We start from the raw sequence: 19,351 nt of genomic DNA, 5'->3' as shown, positions 1-19,351 counted from the left end.
TCCAAGAGGACGCTGCTTTTGACATTTTAGTGTTTAATGTCACTAAATGTTTAGATGAGACTGGGCCACAGTGCCTGCTGCAGCCACCATCCAGGTCCACGCCTGTCTCCGGGAGGCACTTTTGTGCCCCAAGGACTATGGCTCCTGTGGACTAAAGAGGGAGCCACTCCGCCTACACCCCTTCAAACTGGGCATTCCTTTTAACAAAGGGCCTCCTTTGTCCTCACATCCCTGTGCCCAGGATTAGGACAACACTGTGCATAACATGTCCAGCTGTACAGGATCAACTTACAGGAGATCAGCATAACTTAACAAATGAGAGGGGTAAGTGGAGAGCAAGCCCAAATGCCTGCGAGAGATGTGATCCAAAAATAATAACCTAACCGCAGAAGTAACAACCAGATATTCTCAAAAGAGAGGCTAACTTTTCCGAGCTGAATTCTGGCCAGATCACCTTCATTCAAATAACTGATTTTACTATCCACTTACCTAGCACCTCTCCCCCACTGGCAGGCACTGAGCCCACCACCCACAATCCTTCCCGACGTGCGCTAATAGAGAAAGTGCTAGGGACAGAAAGAAAACGGTTTGAGGTTGCTAAGAGAGGGAATCGTATATTCAACTTCACACGCACGCACAATTAGATGCAACTCGTGAGCAGTAACGTCTAAGAGTTCTCGTTATCAGCACGCTGAGGTCAGTGTGATCAGCTGGGCCCAGCATCCTCCCTGCCGCACCCACCCCCGCTCCCTCCCGGCCACGGACCTTCTCCGGTGATGACTCCCAGTGCCCAATGGCACCATCGGCCACCAGCCTGGCCCTCACTGTGGCTCTGCAGCTGCCAGTCCTCTAGGCCGTGCGCTGAAAGCTTTCCCGAGGCTCTCAGGCACCTGCCTTCTCCTCCCATCTCCATCCCGTCCCACCGGCTCCCACTCAGCACATGGCTACCTCGTTCCCTCCGAGAAGACGCACCAACAGAGCCCTGCAGCTTCCCTCTTCTCCACCTCCACAAATCTTGGTCTTGTCTCTCTGCTCCCCTTTTCTCCGGAGACCCTTTCATCCCTGCAGTCACTGGCCAAGTCAGATTTCACCCTGAAGAGAACAGAATGCCTCCGAGTTTCTCAAGCTCTTTCAGCTGGGAGCAGCTCCCAGTTTGTTGCCTTTTCTATAATAATATTCACTCTAAACTCTATTAAAGAATTTCTTTATAGCATGATTTCTGCCTCTGCTTTCTATATATAAAGACTTTATTAGTTTGTTTCTCTCCTTTCTCCATTTAATATAATGTATTGAGCACAGAGCCATAGACTTCTACCACTAGAAGAAAACTTCAAGATCACCTAATCCAATTCCTTTATTTATTTTTAAAAAAATTTTTTGATTGATTTGAGAGAGAGAAAAACATTGATTTGTTGTTCCACTTATTCATTGGTTGCTTCTTATATGTGCCCTGACCATGGATCAAACCCACAACCTTGGTGTATCGGCACTCTAACCAACTGAGCGACCCAGCAAGGGCCCAATCCCTTTACTTTAGAGGTGTGGAAACAACCCTGGGGAGGTAAAGAGATTTACCTCCTGCCAATTAGTGCAGATCTGGAAACAGAACCCAGGGCTCCTGGCTCTCAGGGTCTTTTCACGGTTTCTCACAGGACGTAATACCGCTTTCTGTGGGAGTCCTGAGGACCCCAGACAGAGGTCTTCCCCAAAGAACTGAAGGCAGCATCTCCCTGGATTTTTCCCCTTGTGTTCCCTTCCCAGAGAGCCCCTGCCATATCTCTCAGGTAGTATCATCACCAAGGTTATGTGACTTTCCCCAAGGTCACACAGGAAGTGACAACATGAAAACTGGAATCCAGAACTCCTGAGTCAGGGTGGTTGTGTTGACCCCCAAGGGGCTCTGGGCAGTGTGGACAAGAGAGAAGAGAGAAAGAGAGACAGAGGGCAAAGGAAAGTTCTAGAAGAAGCCAGAAAAGCCCAGTGGGAGAGAAGTTGGATGTTGGGAAGAGAGGGCCAACAATCTCTGACTCGGCTATCTGGTCCTTTTTAGTTTCATGTGGACAAAACTGGTAAAAAATATTGGCTGAGTGTTGACCACAACCATGCAGCTCATTTTCCAAAAACCTTAGCTTAAAATTACTCTTTTGAGAATACACATCTCTGTTTATCAAACAAAAAGTAAATCTGACCACAAGCCCTGTTGTGCCAACAGAAATATTTTGCACAAATGGTAAGACTGGACATTGAAGGGAGCCAGAAATTGCCAATCACAGAGTCGTGGAACTGAACAGATCCTCCCCTCCCATTGTTTATTAGCTTCACCTTAAAATGCCCTTACCTGTTTGATGTAGTAACTCACTAACTTCTCTAACAGTGAGAGCTATCCCACAGTGGAACTGGCTGCCTTAAATTAGTAAGAAAATTGTCACTTGAGGTAGCAGAAGTCCAAGCAACAGCCTTGAGAAGCAGGCAAGGTCAAATGCAGCCACACCAAACTCTTTAATATATTCCTTTCTGTGCAGGAGAGTATTCTTACTAGGTTAAGGGTTGGGCGCGATGGCCTCCAGGTGACATTCCAACACTGAGATTCTATGGTTTTTTTCTGTCTGTCTTCTAGTCGTCTCTGTGTCTTGAACATTCTTGGGTGTGTCTGTACATTGTTGCACACCTTGAGCACCCCAAAAGCACAGGTTGTCAATATGCAGTTCTCTGCACTACATACAACTTACGCTTCAGATTTTTTTAAATGGAGAAGATTCCCTGACACTGAAACTTTTCTCCAGGCAATCAAACAGGTACTATAAAATATCATCTACCTGCTCCACTGTGACTGTATTGCTTTCCTATGAAATACTCTTTTAAAAAATGTATTAACTTCATTTTATTTACTGATTTTAAAAGTAATACAGATTCACTGCAGAGAATTTGAAAGGCATAAAAAAATGTAAAGGAGAAAATGAAAACCATCCCAGATTGTATATTTTCGATATGCCCACTAACGTTGGATAGCAGGTTTTTCAAACCTTTTTCTTTGTATATGTGTATTACAAAACTGAAATCATACTGAATATATAGTTTTATATCCTGCTTTTTCTCTTTGTATTGCATGGCAAATGTTCTTCTAAATAATTAAATGTGTATTTTATGTTCCCTCTGTTCATGAAGTTGAAAAACAAGACTTAATAACCAAAAGCTATCAAAAGACAAAATAGAAATTCTGGAACTAAAATTATACAATTGAAATTAAGAACCCAATGGGTAGTTATTATTGAAATAAATTTCAGGTCCAAGATGGAGCTACTGCTGCCCAGAGTGCAAACCGTAATTTAGTTAACTTTCATGTCCCTGTAAATGCTCCACTTGACCAGAAATGCAGTGTATTCAGTCAGCCAAATACCAAGCTGACTCTGGGCCTTTTCACCCCGAACAAGGTTGACTCTGTCACCCCAGCCAATCAGATATTTTATTTTTGTCTCTTCTTTGTTCTTTATCCTATAAAATTTCTTTCCGTTATTTTTTGCAGTTCTCCAAAAGGAGGCTGTCCACTTCATGAAGTGTTAAAGTTTGTTAACATTACCTAAATTGTCTTCTTTGATCATTTTTTAAAATTAGGGCAGAGATGTCAAGATTTAATAAAAGATAGGGCAGAAGAAAATATCCAGAATAAAGCATATAAAAAACAAAAGAATGGATAATAAAGAAGGTGGCAGAGAACCACAGGACACAGTGGGAAAGTCTAACCAATGTGTAATTGGAATCCCAGAAGCAGAGAAAAGAACAAGACAGAAGTAGTATTTGATGGCTGAGAACTTTTCAAAATTGATGAAAGACATCAAACTCCATATTCAATTGCCTACAAACCCCAAGCAAGACAAATAAAATGAAATTCATATCTGAGCACACCAGAATAAAAGTGCTGAAAACTAAAGACAACACAAAACTCTTAGAAACAACCAAAGGAAAAAAGAGGCAAATTACCTATAAGGAAGCACCAATTAGATGGACAGAAACAATGGAAGTCAAAAGAAATAGAATGAGGCACACTTGGTGAACACCAAAGCCCCACTGAAGTAAATTCTGCTCCATAGGGGTGTCTCCAGCACAGCAGCTCTTTGGCTGTAGCTGCAGCTGGTCCTCACAGCCAATTGGCCTGGGGGGTCAATTCCTCCCAGTGACGCCAACAGCAACCAAAGCTCAACTACAACAGGACAGTGCACACAGCCCACACAGGGGAGCACCTAGAAGGCCCAGCTCAGGTGACTGGGGAGGCTAAGCCACTGGACCCTACAGGACACCTACTACACAAAGCCACTCTACAAATTCCAAGAGACAGAGCAGCTCTACCTAATACATAGAAACAAACACCTGGAAGCAGCCAAAATGTGGAGGCAAAGAAACATGTCACAAAGGAAAGAACAGAAGAAATCTCTAGAAGAGGAACTAAATGAAATAGATCCAAGCAAGCTAACAGATACAGAGTTCAGAATTTTGTTTATAAGGATGTTTAAGCAGACTATTAGGGAAATAACTGAGAAAATCGATAACAAAGTACCAATTTGAAATGAAGGCTACACAAACTGAAACGAAGAATAATTTACAAGGAATCAACAGTAAAGAAGAGGACACTGAGAATCAAATCAGCAATTTGTAATATGAGGAAACAAAAAACACCCAACCAGAAGAGCAAAAAGAAAAAAGAATCCAGAAATATGAAGATAGTATAAGGAGCCTCTGAGACAACTTCAAGAGGCCCAACATTTGTATTATTTGGGTACCAGAAGGGGAAGAAAGAGAGCAAGAAATTGAAAACCTATTTGAAAAAATAATGACAGAAAACTTCCCCTACCTGGAGAAAGAAATAGACTTACAAGTCAGGAAGCACAGAGGGTCCCAAATAAGAGGAACCCAAAGAGGCCCACAGCAAGACACATCATAATTAAAATGCCTAAGGTTAAAGACAAAGAGAGAATCTTAAAAGCAGCAAGAGAAAAGCAATTAGTTACCTACAAGGGAGCCCCCATAGTACTGTCAGCTGATTTCTCAACAGAAACCTTGCAGGCCAGAAGGGAGTGGCAAGAAATATTCAAAGTGATGAAAAACAAGAACTACAACCAAGATTGCTCTACCCAGCAAAGCTATAATTTAGAATTGAAGGTCAGATAAAGAGCTTCCCAGACAAGGAAAAGCTAAAGGAGTTCATCACCACCAGACCAGCACTACAGGAAAAGCTGAAGGGTCTTCTTTAAGAAGCTAATGAACAAAAGAATCTGACAAACTAAATAGATCCAGAGACATTGAGCAGGCAACAGATGATCATATTTCAGAGGAAAGAGGGAAGGGGGGTGGAGGGTGGGAAGAGATTAACCAAAGAAGTTATATGCATATATGCATAGCCCATGGACACAGTCAATAACGGAGTGAAGGCCTGGGGAGGGGGTGGGAGCGAAGTGGAGGGGGTCAATTGGGGAGAAAAATGGGACACCTGTAATACTCTCAACAATAAAGATAAATTTTTTTAAAAAAGAAATAGAATGATATCTTTAGCACTGAAAAAAACTGTAAACCTAGAATTCTATACCTAGTGAAAATGTCTTTCAAGAATGAAGAATGAAAACATATCTAGACAAAACGTGAGATCATTCATCACTTACTGAGGAAATACTAAAAAGGAGAAAGAAATGATTGCAGGTGGAAAAACATACATGAAGAAAAAAATCAAGAACAATAAATTGGTACCTATGTGGATAAATTTAAACATTCACTGTATAAAATAATGATGACTTATTGAGTTAAAATGTATATAGTTAAAATATATGACTATAATAGTATAAAAATCAAGAGTGGATAAGTAAAGTTAAAGTTCCAAACCCTTCATATTACCTGTGAAGACAGTAAGAGAATCAATGAGAAGAAAAAAAACAACAATAGAGAGACGAGAAAACCAGAGAGCACTTGGTTAGGTGGACATGCAAAACTAAATCTATCAGTAAATATATTCCACATAAATCGATTCAGTGGCCAAATTAAAGACAAAGATAGTCAGGCTGGGTTTTTAAAAAATATCCTACACTATTTTTTATAAGATGCATATCTAAAACTTAATAAGGGTTTAGAAAAGTTGAAAGAAATGATGGAACAAGATATAGCATGCAAAACTAAGTAAAAGACATGTGGTATGGCCACATGTGAGTTCTTAATGAATATCAAAAAATAGAAATCACCAAAATGTGTTTGCAGACTGCAATATAATTAAGCTAGAAATCAGTAACAAAAAGATAACTAGAAAACCTCCATACGTTTGGAAATGAAGAAATATACCTCTGAGAAGGTGGAGGATAATGAGATCCAGGGCCCAGGTAGAAGATGGCTTTGGCCATGAGGAAGTCCCAATCTTCTTGACCACACTTCAATCCAGGCAGGGGTCACGGTACCCCCTAATGCAATTGTGGATTAAACGCAAGCTGAATGAATCACCCTGGGAACTGTTCAGAAACGGCTCCAAATGGTGGGCTCCAAATGGTGGGCTCCAAGCTTCGTTCACTTTGTTGCCTTCATTAACTCCACGGCATGATCTCAAAGTTGGACTCTGTGTGGCTCTCCATCTTTCTTACAAGGGTGCCTCTCACCATCTCCAAACTATAGACCCATAACCGAGTGGTAGTGAGGGAGGTTAACCTCCTGTACCAACTAACTGCTGCTCAGGTGAAGGTCTAGATGTTTCGGTCCCACGAGTAACTAGAGACTGGCATTATTTTCTGAAATAAAAGCTGCCTACAGGGAGAACCATGGACCCCGTCTCTGCTTCAAAGTTAGGGAACAGCAGGCACAAGGTGATTAGGGCCATGGCTCTCCTCAGAGTGGCTTAACTGGAATGCAAGCCCCAAGCTCAAGGCCAGTGGTCTCTTCCCAGAGATGGAGAGACAGCAGAAGGGCCTATCAGACTCACAAGGGAGGTTTCCTCAACATAAAATACCCTCCCCACAGGCAGAGGCCATTCCAGGCCACGAGGGCTGGTTTCCAATCTTTTAGCCCTGGACACACTCTTCTTTTTCAAATGAAATCACAGCAGGCCAAACAGATAAAACTGGAGGCAGTGAGGGCCCTGGAACCCCACGCTCTTGGCCAACCCCAACCACCACCGTGGAGACTGGCCGCAAGTATGTTAGCCTGGACTTCTTAAAAGTATGTGTAACCAAATACCTATCTGGACCATTAAAAAAAAGTCTTGAGAAAGTTCCCGCAGACTGTCTCAGGTAGAGCAAGGCAACTTCCTGGTACACCTTCCAAAGCAAACCTGGTAGAAAACATAGCAAGAGCTCCTGGGTGAGTTAACCAGCTACACGGGGCAATTAACTACAGATCTGCTTTGTAAAAACAGAGGAAAATGGCAAAGCTTGTGAAATAGTTACCACGCAGCCCTTCCTTTGGGAATTCAAGAGTTACCAGAGACCAGTCCAGTCCATCCTGTCTTACGATAATAAAATCCTTTGATCTGTAAAGAGAATGCTCATTTTTTTTTTTTTCATACTCACTGAGAATATGTTTTTATTGATTTGAGAGAGAGGAAGGGAGAGAGAGAAGCATCAACGTGAGAGAGAAACACTGATTTGCTGCCTCCTGTACACGCCCCACCCGGGGATCAAACCTGCAACCTAGTTGTGGGCCCTGACTGGGAATCGAACCCAGGGCAGGGCAAGAATGCTTATCTTTTGATTGACTTGCAAACACTACCTAAAACAGTCCCAAATCAAATAACAATGTATTCAAAAGGAGAGCGCTGGCTGGGTGGCTCAGTTGGCCGGAGCATTGTCCTGTGCACCACAAGGTGGTGAGTTCAATTCCCGGTCAGGGCACATGGCCAGGTTTTGGGTTCAACCCCCAGTCAGGGAGTGTGCAAGAGGCAATCGATGTTCCTCTCTCTCTAAAATCAATTTTTTAAAAGTATTCTTTAAAAACAGAAGGAGAGAGAGGACAGGCTATTATCTTTGCCCTCTACATGCACAGTGTCCAGAAGTTTTTTTCAATGGTATGATCTGACATGATGCTGTCAGCTTAGACAGGTGGACACTATTCAACCCACCATCACAACAACCCTGGGCAGGACTGTTTTAAATCTTTCTGTGTCCCAGGCTCTTATCACTTCAGAAGGACACTCTGCTTACATCAAACATATTCAAATGCGCCTAACAGCCTACATGAAATGGTTTCTGTTTAAATGACTTGTATACCTTTGCTTTTGAAATAACTACTCCTCTTGATTGCACAGTTTTGCTGTTGTTCATATTTTGGATCTGAGAACATTTTTTCATGTCTCAAACAATTTTTAAAGACTCTCAGTGACCCCATGCACTGCTGGTATCTCCAGAGCCCATTGGATAGATCAGCCCCAATCTATGAAGCTTCCGGGGGCTACAGGGAGGAAACTGTCAAGAACCATGTTCATCCTATTAAGTAATGTCATCTCCATGGGGATTTTGGTATCAAGAGCAGTGTGCTTCTCCTGTTGTTTTGTCTTGTGAGGCTGTGAATCACAGACGTGACAGTGTGACTCTCTTCCCACTGGCTACCAGAAAGCTCAGAAAACAAGCGTGCCATTTGGTAACTTAAACTCGCTCACGGCTCCTCCTCATAGTTCCTACCCTAACTTTCTCTTTGCCTCATGTCTTCTCATTTATTTTCAATTTATTTGACCTAGCTTCATTAATGATATGTATGCTTCCTTAAATGCTTTTTCGACCAAGACAGGATATAAATAAATCAATACATAAATAGCATTATTTTCCCCTGAAGTGCCTTTCTCGCATATTTTCTACTTGTGATGGCCCTTCTTTAAAGTGGGAGTTAACATTCACTGAGCGCTTACCATCAGCTGGCACTACGTGAAGCACTTGCCATGGATAACACCTCCTGAGACGGGTACTTCTGTCCTATTGAGGCAGGACAGTAAGAAGCTAGGAAAATTCCTTGACAAGTGGAATGGGGAAACTGAGACAGAGTGCTGAAAAACTGGCTGAGCAATCTACAGGTAGGTACAGAAGGTCACCAGGGGTGAAAGTCCCTAGCAACAGGCAAAACAATGCTGGACCTACCCCCTAGCACGGCCTTTCCTCCCCCAGCATATCACTGGTGGTGCATTTTAGATCCACTGATCTTTCATATCACTGGTTATGTGGTTTAGACCCCTGACCTCTCCTCCCTAGGGATAACATCTAGGCCTCAGTTGTATTTCAACGCCAGGCCCAGAAAAGCAACAAAGCCACAAGGGTGACACCAGGACCAGCTACACTGACTAATGAGCCCCTGCCCTGTCATTGACCAATCAGTGGAGACCACAATCCTGAAAGGACACACCTGGAAAAGCTGATGAATATTCTATTGACCCTCCCTTAAGACCTCCCCTAAACACCCAGCCTTTAAAAACCCTACAACTGAAGGTCCCAGTGCTCTCTCCCTCCCAGGAGCATGCCCACGCCTTTCCCTTCTCTGTCTTCTAGAATCCTCTACTGGTGTGCATCTCCTAAACTCTAAGGGAGCCCACGAGACTTGCAACCAGGGGAACAATGAGCAGCTGCAGCTCATCCCAGGCTAACCCCCTAACCTGTCCCCAAGGCCCCTTTTCTCTGACTCCAGTAAGCTGACAGCAGCCCCGCCTTGGCTCACTTCTTTCCCATAGCATATTCCCGTAACGTTTGTAGCTAAAATAGGCCCACCTAAGATCTCCCCTGTTGCTTCTCCTATCCCAGGCCCTTCCTTGTTTCACTGCCCCCAGCTTTAGAAAACATACTCATAGTCACCTGGATTCGTTTTGTGAAATCTTTCCTGCACAAAGTCAAGAATCCACACACTACCAGCTGGCCTTAGGCAGGCCCATTCTGGGCATGGTCCACTTTCAAGTAACACTATTACTTTTCAGATAAAGAACCCAAGGCTTGGATGTATGAAGTCACTTTCCAGGGCCACTCAGACATCAGAGGCAGGGCTGGAATTCCACCCAAAGGTGGCCCTGTGGCCACTGTCTCACCTCAGCTAGAAACCTTGCTTTCATCCTGAAGGCCTTTTCCTGGAGTCCCTTCTGTGTTTGTTGTTGTTTTTAATCGTCACCCAAGGATATTTTTTCCATTGCTTTTCAGAGAGAGTAGAAGGGAAGGAGAGAAACATTGACGCGAGAGAAACTCATCAATTGGTTGCCTCCCGCATGCACCCTGACCAGGGCCGGGGATCAAGCCTGCCACCAAGGCACATGTCCTTGGCCCGGAATCAAACCCAAGACCCTTCATTCCGCAGGCTGATGCTCTAACCACTGAGCCAAACCAGCCAGTCCCTTCTGTTGATTTGGGCCCCCAAGTGCCTCTTGATTCTGTTCCCCTCTCCTCTATCCTCAGTCCAACCTCTTAGTTCAGGGCCTTTTTTGATCTGCTGGGATTTTTGCAATAGCTCCTTAGAAGATTTCCCTGAATCCAGGCCCGGCCTAAGAATCTGTTCTGCATGCCTCTGAAATACAAAGGCGTCTACAAGTTCCTGGTAGGGTGTCCCAATTGTAGGACAAAGCCCAGTTTCCCTGTCTGCCATGCAGGACCATTACAGTCTGTCCCTGGCCTGACCAGACACACCATAACCAATCCCATGCTCCCAGGAGTCATCACTTCCCAAACAAGGGTGACAGGGGCATTCCTCGGAGGCCTTCATGTAGCTTCCTTCTTCGGCCTGGAAAATCACACACCTTTCCCATTTCAGGTCAAAATGCCATCTCCATTGTAAAATATCCTCTGAGTCTCCATGAATTTCCCAGCGGGAGAGACCTCCCCACCACTCATTATTTATGTCCTTGTTTTTTTGTCAATGACCCTTACTGGACCCTGAGCTCCTGGAGGACAGAGACTGTGTGTTGTCTTCCCACCTTGGGCCCCCCACCCCCATCCCAAGGGCCCAGCACACAGCAGTTACTCAATAACTGTTGAGTGTTCAACCAAGTGGTAGGTCTAAACTGCATTTTTGTGCACTGCCAGAAAATCAGCCTCCCTACAGCACTCCTGCCCCCCAACGCCTAAACCCAAAAAGAAAGGGCTGCCACTAATTTGCAGCTTTGGGCAAATTAGAAAAAAGTGCCTGCTCTCAAATGCCCAGCCTGAATGTCAAGTGCTCCACGGGTGCTTCCCCCGAGCCTCTCAGGCCTGTTTTCGAGCCCCCTAACTGTGAAGACACCCACATTGGACTCTTACCATGTTACAGCTCAGCTCTTTCTGCACTGCTTGGCCTCACTGCTGGGCTGTAAGCAGGGAAAGTGGGGATCATGGCTTAGCCACCGTTGAGTCTCAAATGCCTTAGGATGATGCCTTTCATAGCCACGGGGGGGTTTCAGTAAATGCTCCAGACTGAAGGCAGAGCTCCAATCAAGCTAACTCCTCAGTTCAAAATCTTCACAGAGCCTCCCATCTGCCTCCTGACTGTTTCAAACCCCCCAGCCTGGCCCACCAGACGCTCAGCCTCACGGCTCTCCATTCACCTCCCCACCTCCTCCTCCGGTCACCTACACTCATCTTGCTGTGGGGACAGTGGGCTTCTGAGCACCTCTTACCTCAGGGCCTTCGCTCACCTGTCCCTCTGCCTACAATGCCCTCCTCCTCTTTGCTTGTCACAATTCTATCCATCTTCCAAGACCCAACTCAAATGCCATCTCCTCCCTGGAGCATCCCACTGGTGATGTGGCCTCTTGCTACTGAGATGCAACATACTTTGTCCCTCCCGAGTCATTCCCGAAACAACGCTCTGTTTGAAAGGCGTGTTTGTGCTTAAAGCGTTTTGAGGGCAGTTTTTCCCAGACTTTATTCAGTGCACACAGTAAGTGCTCAGTAAATACCGGGCTGACAGAAAGGAATCCAGCACTGCACCTGCACTTGGCCAAGGCAGCAAACTCACCCTCAAGGAACCAGCAGGCCACAGGCCTCCCCCCTCCTCTGCTCAGTACCTGCAAAACCTGAGCTCAGGGAAGAGCTGCATAAATCGCCCCTCCCTTCCCGCCCCCAGCCAACGGAGCTTGGTCCCTTCTAGAGGTAAGAGAAAGGTGTGACAGCTGAACTTGCTTTGCTCCACCCTCTCTCTTTTCCCCAAAACAGAGCAGAAATTCACCTCTGACAGCATTGCTTTCAAGCTCCCGCGGGACAGGACACATGGCACCGGGCACTCAGCACGCCTCCCCTGCGGTGCAGGCAGAAGCCCTGCTGCCCAGCATGAAGCCCGTGCCCCCGGCTGCCCTGGTCCTCAGCCTGGTCTTCGCCTCCTTCCACTCGGCTTGCTTGGCAGGTGGGACTATGAGCTTGCTTCTTGGCCACGCTGGGAGGGGAAGGGAGGGAGGAGGGGGGAAGGAAGGAGGAGGAGGGTTCCTTGGCTGGGGTTGGTCCTGCACAAAGAGGAAACAGTCCTTTCTCATCTGAAGGACTGGGCAGGGGTGGGGGAGAGGTTTCTTAAATTTACTCCTGTCCTCAGCTAGGACTGGGGCAGCCACCTCTGGTGTCCTCTGCCACAAAGAAAGAAGAAAAAGCGGGGTACAGAGCCTCTCCCAGCAGGGGACCAAATCAGCCTAAAATGGCATCTTTTGGGTGCTGCTTCTCAGTGCCCCGAGCTGCTGGGCATTGCAATGCTCCCTCCCCTCCCCTAAGGCCCATGACCCTCCCTTGTCCCTCTGCTTTCTTGCAACTTTCCCGAAACCTTAAAGCATGAAAGCTGCCAGGTGCTGTCGAGCATCCAGTCTGCCCCCCGGACGCGGGGATGTTGGGCTATTGCCTTGTGGGGGCTGCAGGGGTTGAGGCCACGCCGTCAGGCTCTCCCGGGCTGGGCTCTGAGCCTCATGCCGAGACCTCCCTTACACTCCCGTGCTCCTGACTTTTGCCTCTGGCTTTGATCTTGCTACTCAACTCCAGAGAACACCATCTGCCCTGCTCCCTCAGTCTGTCTCTGTCCGTCTGTCTGTCTCTCTCAAAACCATTCCTCACTGCACCCCCACCCCCGGCCAGCCTGTATCTGTCTCTCTCATCCTCACAGTCTCTCCTGCGCAGGCCTGGAAGGCGTGGGCTCTCAAAGCCAGTGAGCCTCAACACTGGTTTGCACAACCTACTAGCTGTGTGACCTTGAGCAAATTATTTACCCTTTCTGTGCCCCAGCCCCAGTTTCCTTATTTATAACATGGGGATAATCATGGTGCTTATATATATATATATGGGGTTGTTGTAAAGATGAAATGAGGTGATGGCAGGTAAATACCTTTGAATAAACTAGCTCATGGTAAACAGTTAATGAATGTTACCATGTCCATTTGTCCAGTATAATTCCTCCCCAAATAAGACTGTTTTGCATCTTTCTGTTTACCCTACAGTGCCTTGTATAGGGTAGGGCCTCAAAAAAACTTGACAATCTTAATTGCACTGAATAGTTGGGTCTTCCCAGCAGCCTTTACTTTGGAAGTGACCCCAAGTGGGACCAGTCCCTAGCTGGCCTTGCTTATGAGGGTGATATTTAAATTCTTAGGGGGTGGAGGGAGGCAGAAAAAGATAAAGGGAGGGAAATGGTGACAGAAAGAGACATGACTTGGAGTGGTCGACACACAATAAATATATAGATGATGTATTATAAAATTACATGCCTGAATCCTATGTAATTTTGTTAACCAATGTAACCCCAATAAATTCAATTAAAAAAATGGAAAATATCCTTAGGAACTTATAACTAGGCTAATCAGTTTGAACCATATAAAACTGCTGAATAATTCTTGACCTACAGAAATGGCAATTCCATATGGTTTCACCTAATACTAGCACCCAGGTAACTCGGTTTTTTCCACTCACTTGTTCCTGACGGGGACCACTTCCATTCCAGAGTAGAGGGGAGTTGAAAGTCAGGGCCAAGGAAGTTATTTGGGTTATAAGGGACATTAAAATGTTGAGGAATCAATTTCTCCAAAACAAACAAAGAGCAAGCTCTAAGCCATTTAGCTGTAAATAATTTACAGTACCAATAAGATTGCATCAAGGTAATTACTATACTTTCGGCAGCACACTGGAGTGGCTTGGGGGCAGGTGGCATAACATTAGTCTGAGCAGCAATTTCGTAGCTTTGGCTATTTAAGAAGTTTCCTCCTAACTTGTCCTGCTATGTGACACCAAGCTCCTTTGAAGGACATGCTGACCTAGACTCTGTGGGGCCTTGAGAGTTTCCAAACCAGTTTTGGTTTTTTGCATTCCCAAGCAGCAGACTGAACAGCCTATAATTTCCAAGAAAGAGTCTTCAAAATTGGTCTCTTGGTCTTGTTCTACCTAGATTAGCACTAACAGAACATGTGTGTGTGTGTTTGCTGACAGAAATTCTGCATATCCGTGCTATACTTCCAATATGGTAGCCACTAGCCACATACGGTGATTGAGCGCTTGAAATGTAGCTAATATGATCAAGAAGCTGAAATTTTAATTTATTTTAAGGCATTTAAATAGCCACCAGTGGCTGCCGTACAGGACAGAACAGATGAAGATCATCTCTCCTCTTACTCTGCTATGAGAGGGAGTGTGGGCAATGGGTTTTCTTCCTTGGAGATCCTTATGTTCACCTCCATAACCCTAGCTCACCCCCCGAACTCTGATAGGACTTTAAGAATTCCTGATGAAGCTCCTTTTCTCATTGGGCTCCATGCTTCTTAATCAGACAATTGGAGGTGCTGCAAATTCTGGCAACCTAGACTTGCTCAATTTTTTTCCCTGATAACCATCTTGCTGAGTAATACCAGTATCTCTGTCAGAAATCAAGAATCAAGGTCAGATTTCAGTGTCTATTTGTTCAAGGTTTTGGAGGGAATTGAAAGAGGATTATGAAAAGATACTCCAGATTTTTAAATGACTAGGTTACTATATACTAGAAAAACCCTTTTCTATGCATCTATTTGCACAGAATGCCGCCAATTAGAGGTTTGGAAAGCTGCAGATAGCAGGCCCTGGGTAACTAAAAGACAATGTGAAATGGAAATAAATCATCTCAGAATGAGAATAAAAGGGGACATGTTCATTTTCTAGGACTGCCATAACAAAGAAGTCCAAGATCAAAGTGTTGGCAGGGCTGGTTTCTCCTGAGGTCTCCCTCCTCAGCTTGTAGACGGCCACCTTCTCAGTATCCTCAGATGGCTTTCCTCTGTGTGCACATCCCTGGCGTTTCCTCCTCTTCATATAAGGACACCAGTCATATTAGATTAGGGCCCACACCCATGACCCCGCTTCACTTTACAGTGACCTCTTTAAAGGCTTTATTTCCAAATTCAGTCATTACTGGGGGGCTAGGACTTCAACATCAGGATTTGGGGGAGACACAATTCAGCCCATAACAGGGGTTAGCTTCGCTGCATGGAACCTAGACTGAAACTTCTATAATATTTTCACAATACTCACTACTAATCTGAGACTGTTTCCTGTCTTGTCTTCCAGAAGCAAACAGTGCCAACAACTCAACCCTGACCAACCACCACGCAGGCCCTGAGACTCTGGAACAGTGCCCCAGTAAGTTTCTGCCAACTGCTTGAACCCCAGAGCTGGCCCTGGGTCTGGGAGGGAAACACTAGCCTCCTGGCTTTCCGCTCATCAGTGTGGGGGGCTGGGTGCCGTGCCGGGCCGGCCTTCCTGGGTGCTGGTGTGGTTTGTTCACGGCCTCCAGAGCCGTTTGCAGTCTGTCCAAAAAGCTATCTTGGCCTTGACCCCCGTCTGGGCTCACAATCTTTGGTACAGATGGCTTTAATGACCCATCCCCACGACAGGAGCCAAAGAGGCCCAGAGTTCAAAGGTTTGCAGAAGTTTGCCAGTGGAAAGGCCACAAAACTCAGCGAGTCCATTTCTGCCCAAGGCGGGAGCTTCATTTTCTTACTCTTTGCATATTTCCCTTCTCCCTCTACCTGAACACTTCCAGCCACAAGGAGGCCGGTACGTCATAAAACCACCACTATCACACGTCTGATTAATCAAAAGGATTGCTTCATTCGAAGTCTGGCTTCCTTTAGCCTGCCCTCGCGAATGGCCAAACGTGTTCACTTCTGGGCACTTACAGAGAACACGGCTTGGGGGTCCTACAGACACGGGCCTGAGTTCTAGTTCTGCCATCCCGTGACCTTGGGCGAGTTACAGCCTCGGGCTCTTCCTGAGTGATGGGAGTAATAGTTGCACCTATGACTTTGCGAGGAAGAAACACGGTAACGGGTAGAGCATTTAGCCCAGCGCGTGGCGTGCTGTCGTCAAGGCCAAGTGCTGGACTATGACCGCCGTTCCCTCTGCTGTGACTGTTAGAGAAGGGGGCCGGTGTGACGCTCTCTCTTCCCGTTCCCTTTGCTGTGACTGTTAGAGAAGGGGGCCGGTGTGACACTCTCTCTTCCCGTTCCCTCTGCTGTGACTGTTAGAGAAGGGGGCCGGTGTGACGCTCTCTCTTCCCGCAGACGCGGACCTCTGCCCGCAAGCGTCCCGGTGCTGCCACCTGGGAGTGGATGAGTACGGCTGGGTGGCCGCCGCCGTGGGCTGGAGCCTCTGGTTCCTCACGCTCATCCTGCTCTGCGTGGACAAACTGACCAAGCTGTCTTCAGACGAGCCCAAGGACCCGCAAGCCTGAGACGCAGGATCGCCCCGAGGACGCCAGCCCCCCCCCCCCCCCCCCCGACTGCGGCCACAGGCTCGGGCGGCGCCCGCGTGCTGTCTCATGAAGCCCTTTTCCCCTTCGAACTTCAGTCCTTTTAAGAGGGGAGGAGGGAAGGAAGGGGTTCCAACCGAGGGCTGCCCCCTTCAAGAGGCACGTGGGCCTCTGAGCCCCGATAACCTCCTTTCTCGAGACAGTCTCCATGGGCACTGCTTCCTTCTGGGCTCCCAGGGTGGTGGCTCGAGAACCCTAAGCCTTGGTCTCTCAGCCAACGCATCTGAAATTAAACTTACAACCTTCTCACCAAACACAGGTCGTTGTCATCTGTCCCTCACTTGAGTCAAGGGCATCACCCTCACTTCGAAATGTAAGGGTCACCTCTGACACCCTCGCTGTGCCCACCCTCACGCCCAGTGCTTCTCCAGCTCTGTTCTGTCCTCAACTGCACCTTCCGCGGCCACCCTGTCCCACCCTCCCTGCCAGCAGCCTGCCCTGGCCCTCGCCACGCCATCCCGCGTTATTTCGGGGTATTTCCTTTGGTTCTCACGGCCTTCGGGGGCTTTCTCCCCAGCTCGCCCCTCCCCACGGGCAGCCGCCACACAGCCTGGCGCTGAGCCTTCGCAGGAGCCCAGCCATCCGACTCCCAGCACAGGGGTGACGGGTGCTGACCGGGACACCCCTAGCTGGGTGGATGTCCCCCACGTCCCCGCCTCCCGGCCCCGCCTCCAGCACGAGGGCCACTGCTCCGCCTGGAGCCTCCCTGACCCTCTTGGGGACCTGGAGCTGCAGCCGTCACGACCTGCTCACGGTCAGTTTATCCTCCTGGGGCACAGGACGCTCCTCGTGACGTTTGTCCCGTGAAAGAACGAACGGGTGAGTCCTTGGCCCAGATGAACTTACGACCACCATTCTGCATTCAGAGCCTCCATCTCTCTAGAAATAGTTAAAATAACCAAACTTCCAAAGAAGCCAGTTGGTTGGGTTCCTGTTCTCTCAGGGGCCCCCTTAGCCCGAGGATGTCGCCTGCGCTGTGAAGTCCGGCGGTGGGTCTGGAGGAGAGGAGGTGAGTTCATCAGAAGGAAGAAAGGAGAAAACAGCTCTTTCCTTCTGAAACAAGTTCTGCCCTTGGTTAGGAACCATGTATTTATATTGGATCGACTCTAAATAATCAAAATACAAAAAAGAAAAGTGAGAGTCCCTGAAATAGGAAGAAACACGTTGTGCAAAGGTGGCAAATGAAGCAAAGCTGCCCAAGGCCCTTGCAGAAAATCGAAATAAATTTCCCTGACAATGGAACGAAAGGGATCTCCTGGCTCACTCTGAAGGGCCAGATAGTTTTAGAACCTCAGTTGCCAAATCAGTAAAATGGGGAGGACTTTTTTTTTTAATTTCTTTTTAAAAATATATCTTTATTGGTTTCAGAGAGAGAAAAGGAGAGGGAGAGAGAGAGAAACATCAATGATGAGAGAGTCATTGATCGGCTGCCTCCTGCATGCCCCCAACTGGGGATTAAGCCCGCAACCCGGGCATGTGCCCTGACCTCCGGGAATCGAACCGGGATCACCTGGATCCTAGGTCAACGCTCAACTGCTGAGCCATGCCCCGCCGGGCTGGGGAGGATTTTTTTATGCCTAAGTGTTAAACAATCATGTGAACAAAAGTGTCTGCAGGATGCCTGGTATGTTGGGGACAAATACATCAGTCTGTGTGCCACCTTTTCAGGGATTCATGGAGTTTCCACAATACGTGATTGTTTAATTCCTTAGAGACCCAGAGAGTCCATGATGAGGATACTTGGGTTTCATACCTGCAAATATTTTTGAAACAAAACAGTATGACAGAGTGGAAAGAGCACCAGCTCCAAAAAGAAAAGAAAGAAGGGAAATTAAGTCTACTTCTGGCCAATGCGAACAAAAACAAGACACTGCCTTGCTGAGCATCAGTCTTCTAAGTGAAAAAACGTAAGATTTGGACCAATCAGTGGCTGCAGACTCCTAGAGCTCTCTGCGCAGAGGGGTGAACACGAGGCCCGTCTCTCTAGCCAGAGCCCGGGTTCTGGTCTCTTTCATGTATCAGGCCCCTGTGGTGAGATTTAATTTGCTGCCTTAAAAAGCTGAGAATCGGCGCACCAGCTGGTGTCTGAGATCTCCTCCAGCTGGGGCCACGTGTAGATTCTTAGACTGCATGGAAGTGAATTGTGTGTAGATGCTCCGCCATGTCACATTAAAGTTTAGGTAATTTGTTAATTGCTTTTCTTTCATCTGCCCAAGAGGAAGGCAGACCCAATCCAAACAATCGCTCTTTTCTTTGAGACAGGAAAGAAAGATGGTTATATAACTTGACAGCTCTGCTTCCCAGATGCTGGATCTCAGATTGGTTCTCAGCATGGAATCTATTCTAGCAAAATAAAGATTTGTCAATAAATTAAAAAACCAAGTATCAACTTCCAGGGATCTAAGAGCTTCCTGGTAGAGAGCAGCAGGGCCTGCCTAATGGTAGATGTAGCTTTCATTTAAAATTTTTGCCTGTAGTAGTCATTGCTGTCTTCAGCACAGTTAGACGGCATGACACAGAGCTCATGATGTTCCAGACATCTCGGTATCAAAATGTCCTATGCAGAAATAGTAAGTGAACATTGAGGTGTGGCATAATTATCTGACTTTAAAAGTCATCACTTTAAAAGCTATTCCTTTTTATGTGCATG

At 46.6% G+C, this 19,351-nt stretch overlaps 2 protein-coding genes across 6 annotated transcripts in view; one reads left to right on the top strand and one right to left on the bottom strand.

Moving 5' to 3' along the window:
• ATP6V0A4 (ATPase H+ transporting V0 subunit a4) overlaps window positions 1-12,437 on the bottom strand; it is a 64,070-nt gene extending 51,633 nt beyond the window's left edge. For 2 of the 5 annotated variants that reach the window (XM_081147350.1, XM_081147352.1), the window contains exon 1: window positions 12,127-12,437. The gene's annotated coding sequence lies outside the window, so the exon portion shown is untranslated. The remainder of the gene's footprint in view (window positions 1-12,126) is intronic. The other 3 variants (XM_081147349.1, XM_081147353.1, XM_081147351.1) reach the window with 2 other exon arrangements.
• Window positions 12,137-16,952, top strand: TMEM213 (transmembrane protein 213). Its single transcript, XM_081147354.1, has 3 exons — window positions 12,137-12,300; window positions 15,459-15,530; window positions 16,454-16,952. Exons 1-3 carry the CDS (start codon window positions 12,168-12,170, stop codon window positions 16,621-16,623), a joined length of 375 nt encoding a protein of 124 aa, XP_081003480.1. The 5' UTR covers window positions 12,137-12,167; the 3' UTR covers window positions 16,624-16,952.
• The last annotated feature ends 2,399 nt before the right edge of the window (window positions 16,953-19,351 follow it).

Source organism: Miniopterus schreibersii, assembly GCF_964146895.1.
Source record: "Miniopterus schreibersii genome assembly, chromosome: 9".
NCBI classification, from domain to species: domain Eukaryota; kingdom Metazoa; phylum Chordata; class Mammalia; order Chiroptera; family Miniopteridae; genus Miniopterus; species Miniopterus schreibersii.
The sequence above is the reverse complement of the archived record's forward strand: the minus strand, read 5'-3'. Positions and strand labels throughout refer to the sequence as shown.

Coding starts and splice junctions, on each gene's coding strand:
- TMEM213 (XM_081147354.1), top strand. CDS start 12,168: ATGGCACCGGGCACTCAGCACGCCTCCCCTGCGGTGCAGGCAGAAGCC. Junction 12,301..15,458: donor CCACTCGGCTTGCTTGGCAG/GTGGGACTATGA, acceptor CTTGTCTTCCAG/AAGCAAACAGTGCCAACAAC. Junction 15,531..16,453: donor GACTCTGGAACAGTGCCCCA/GTAAGTTTCTGC, acceptor CTCTTCCCGCAG/ACGCGGACCTCTGCCCGCAA.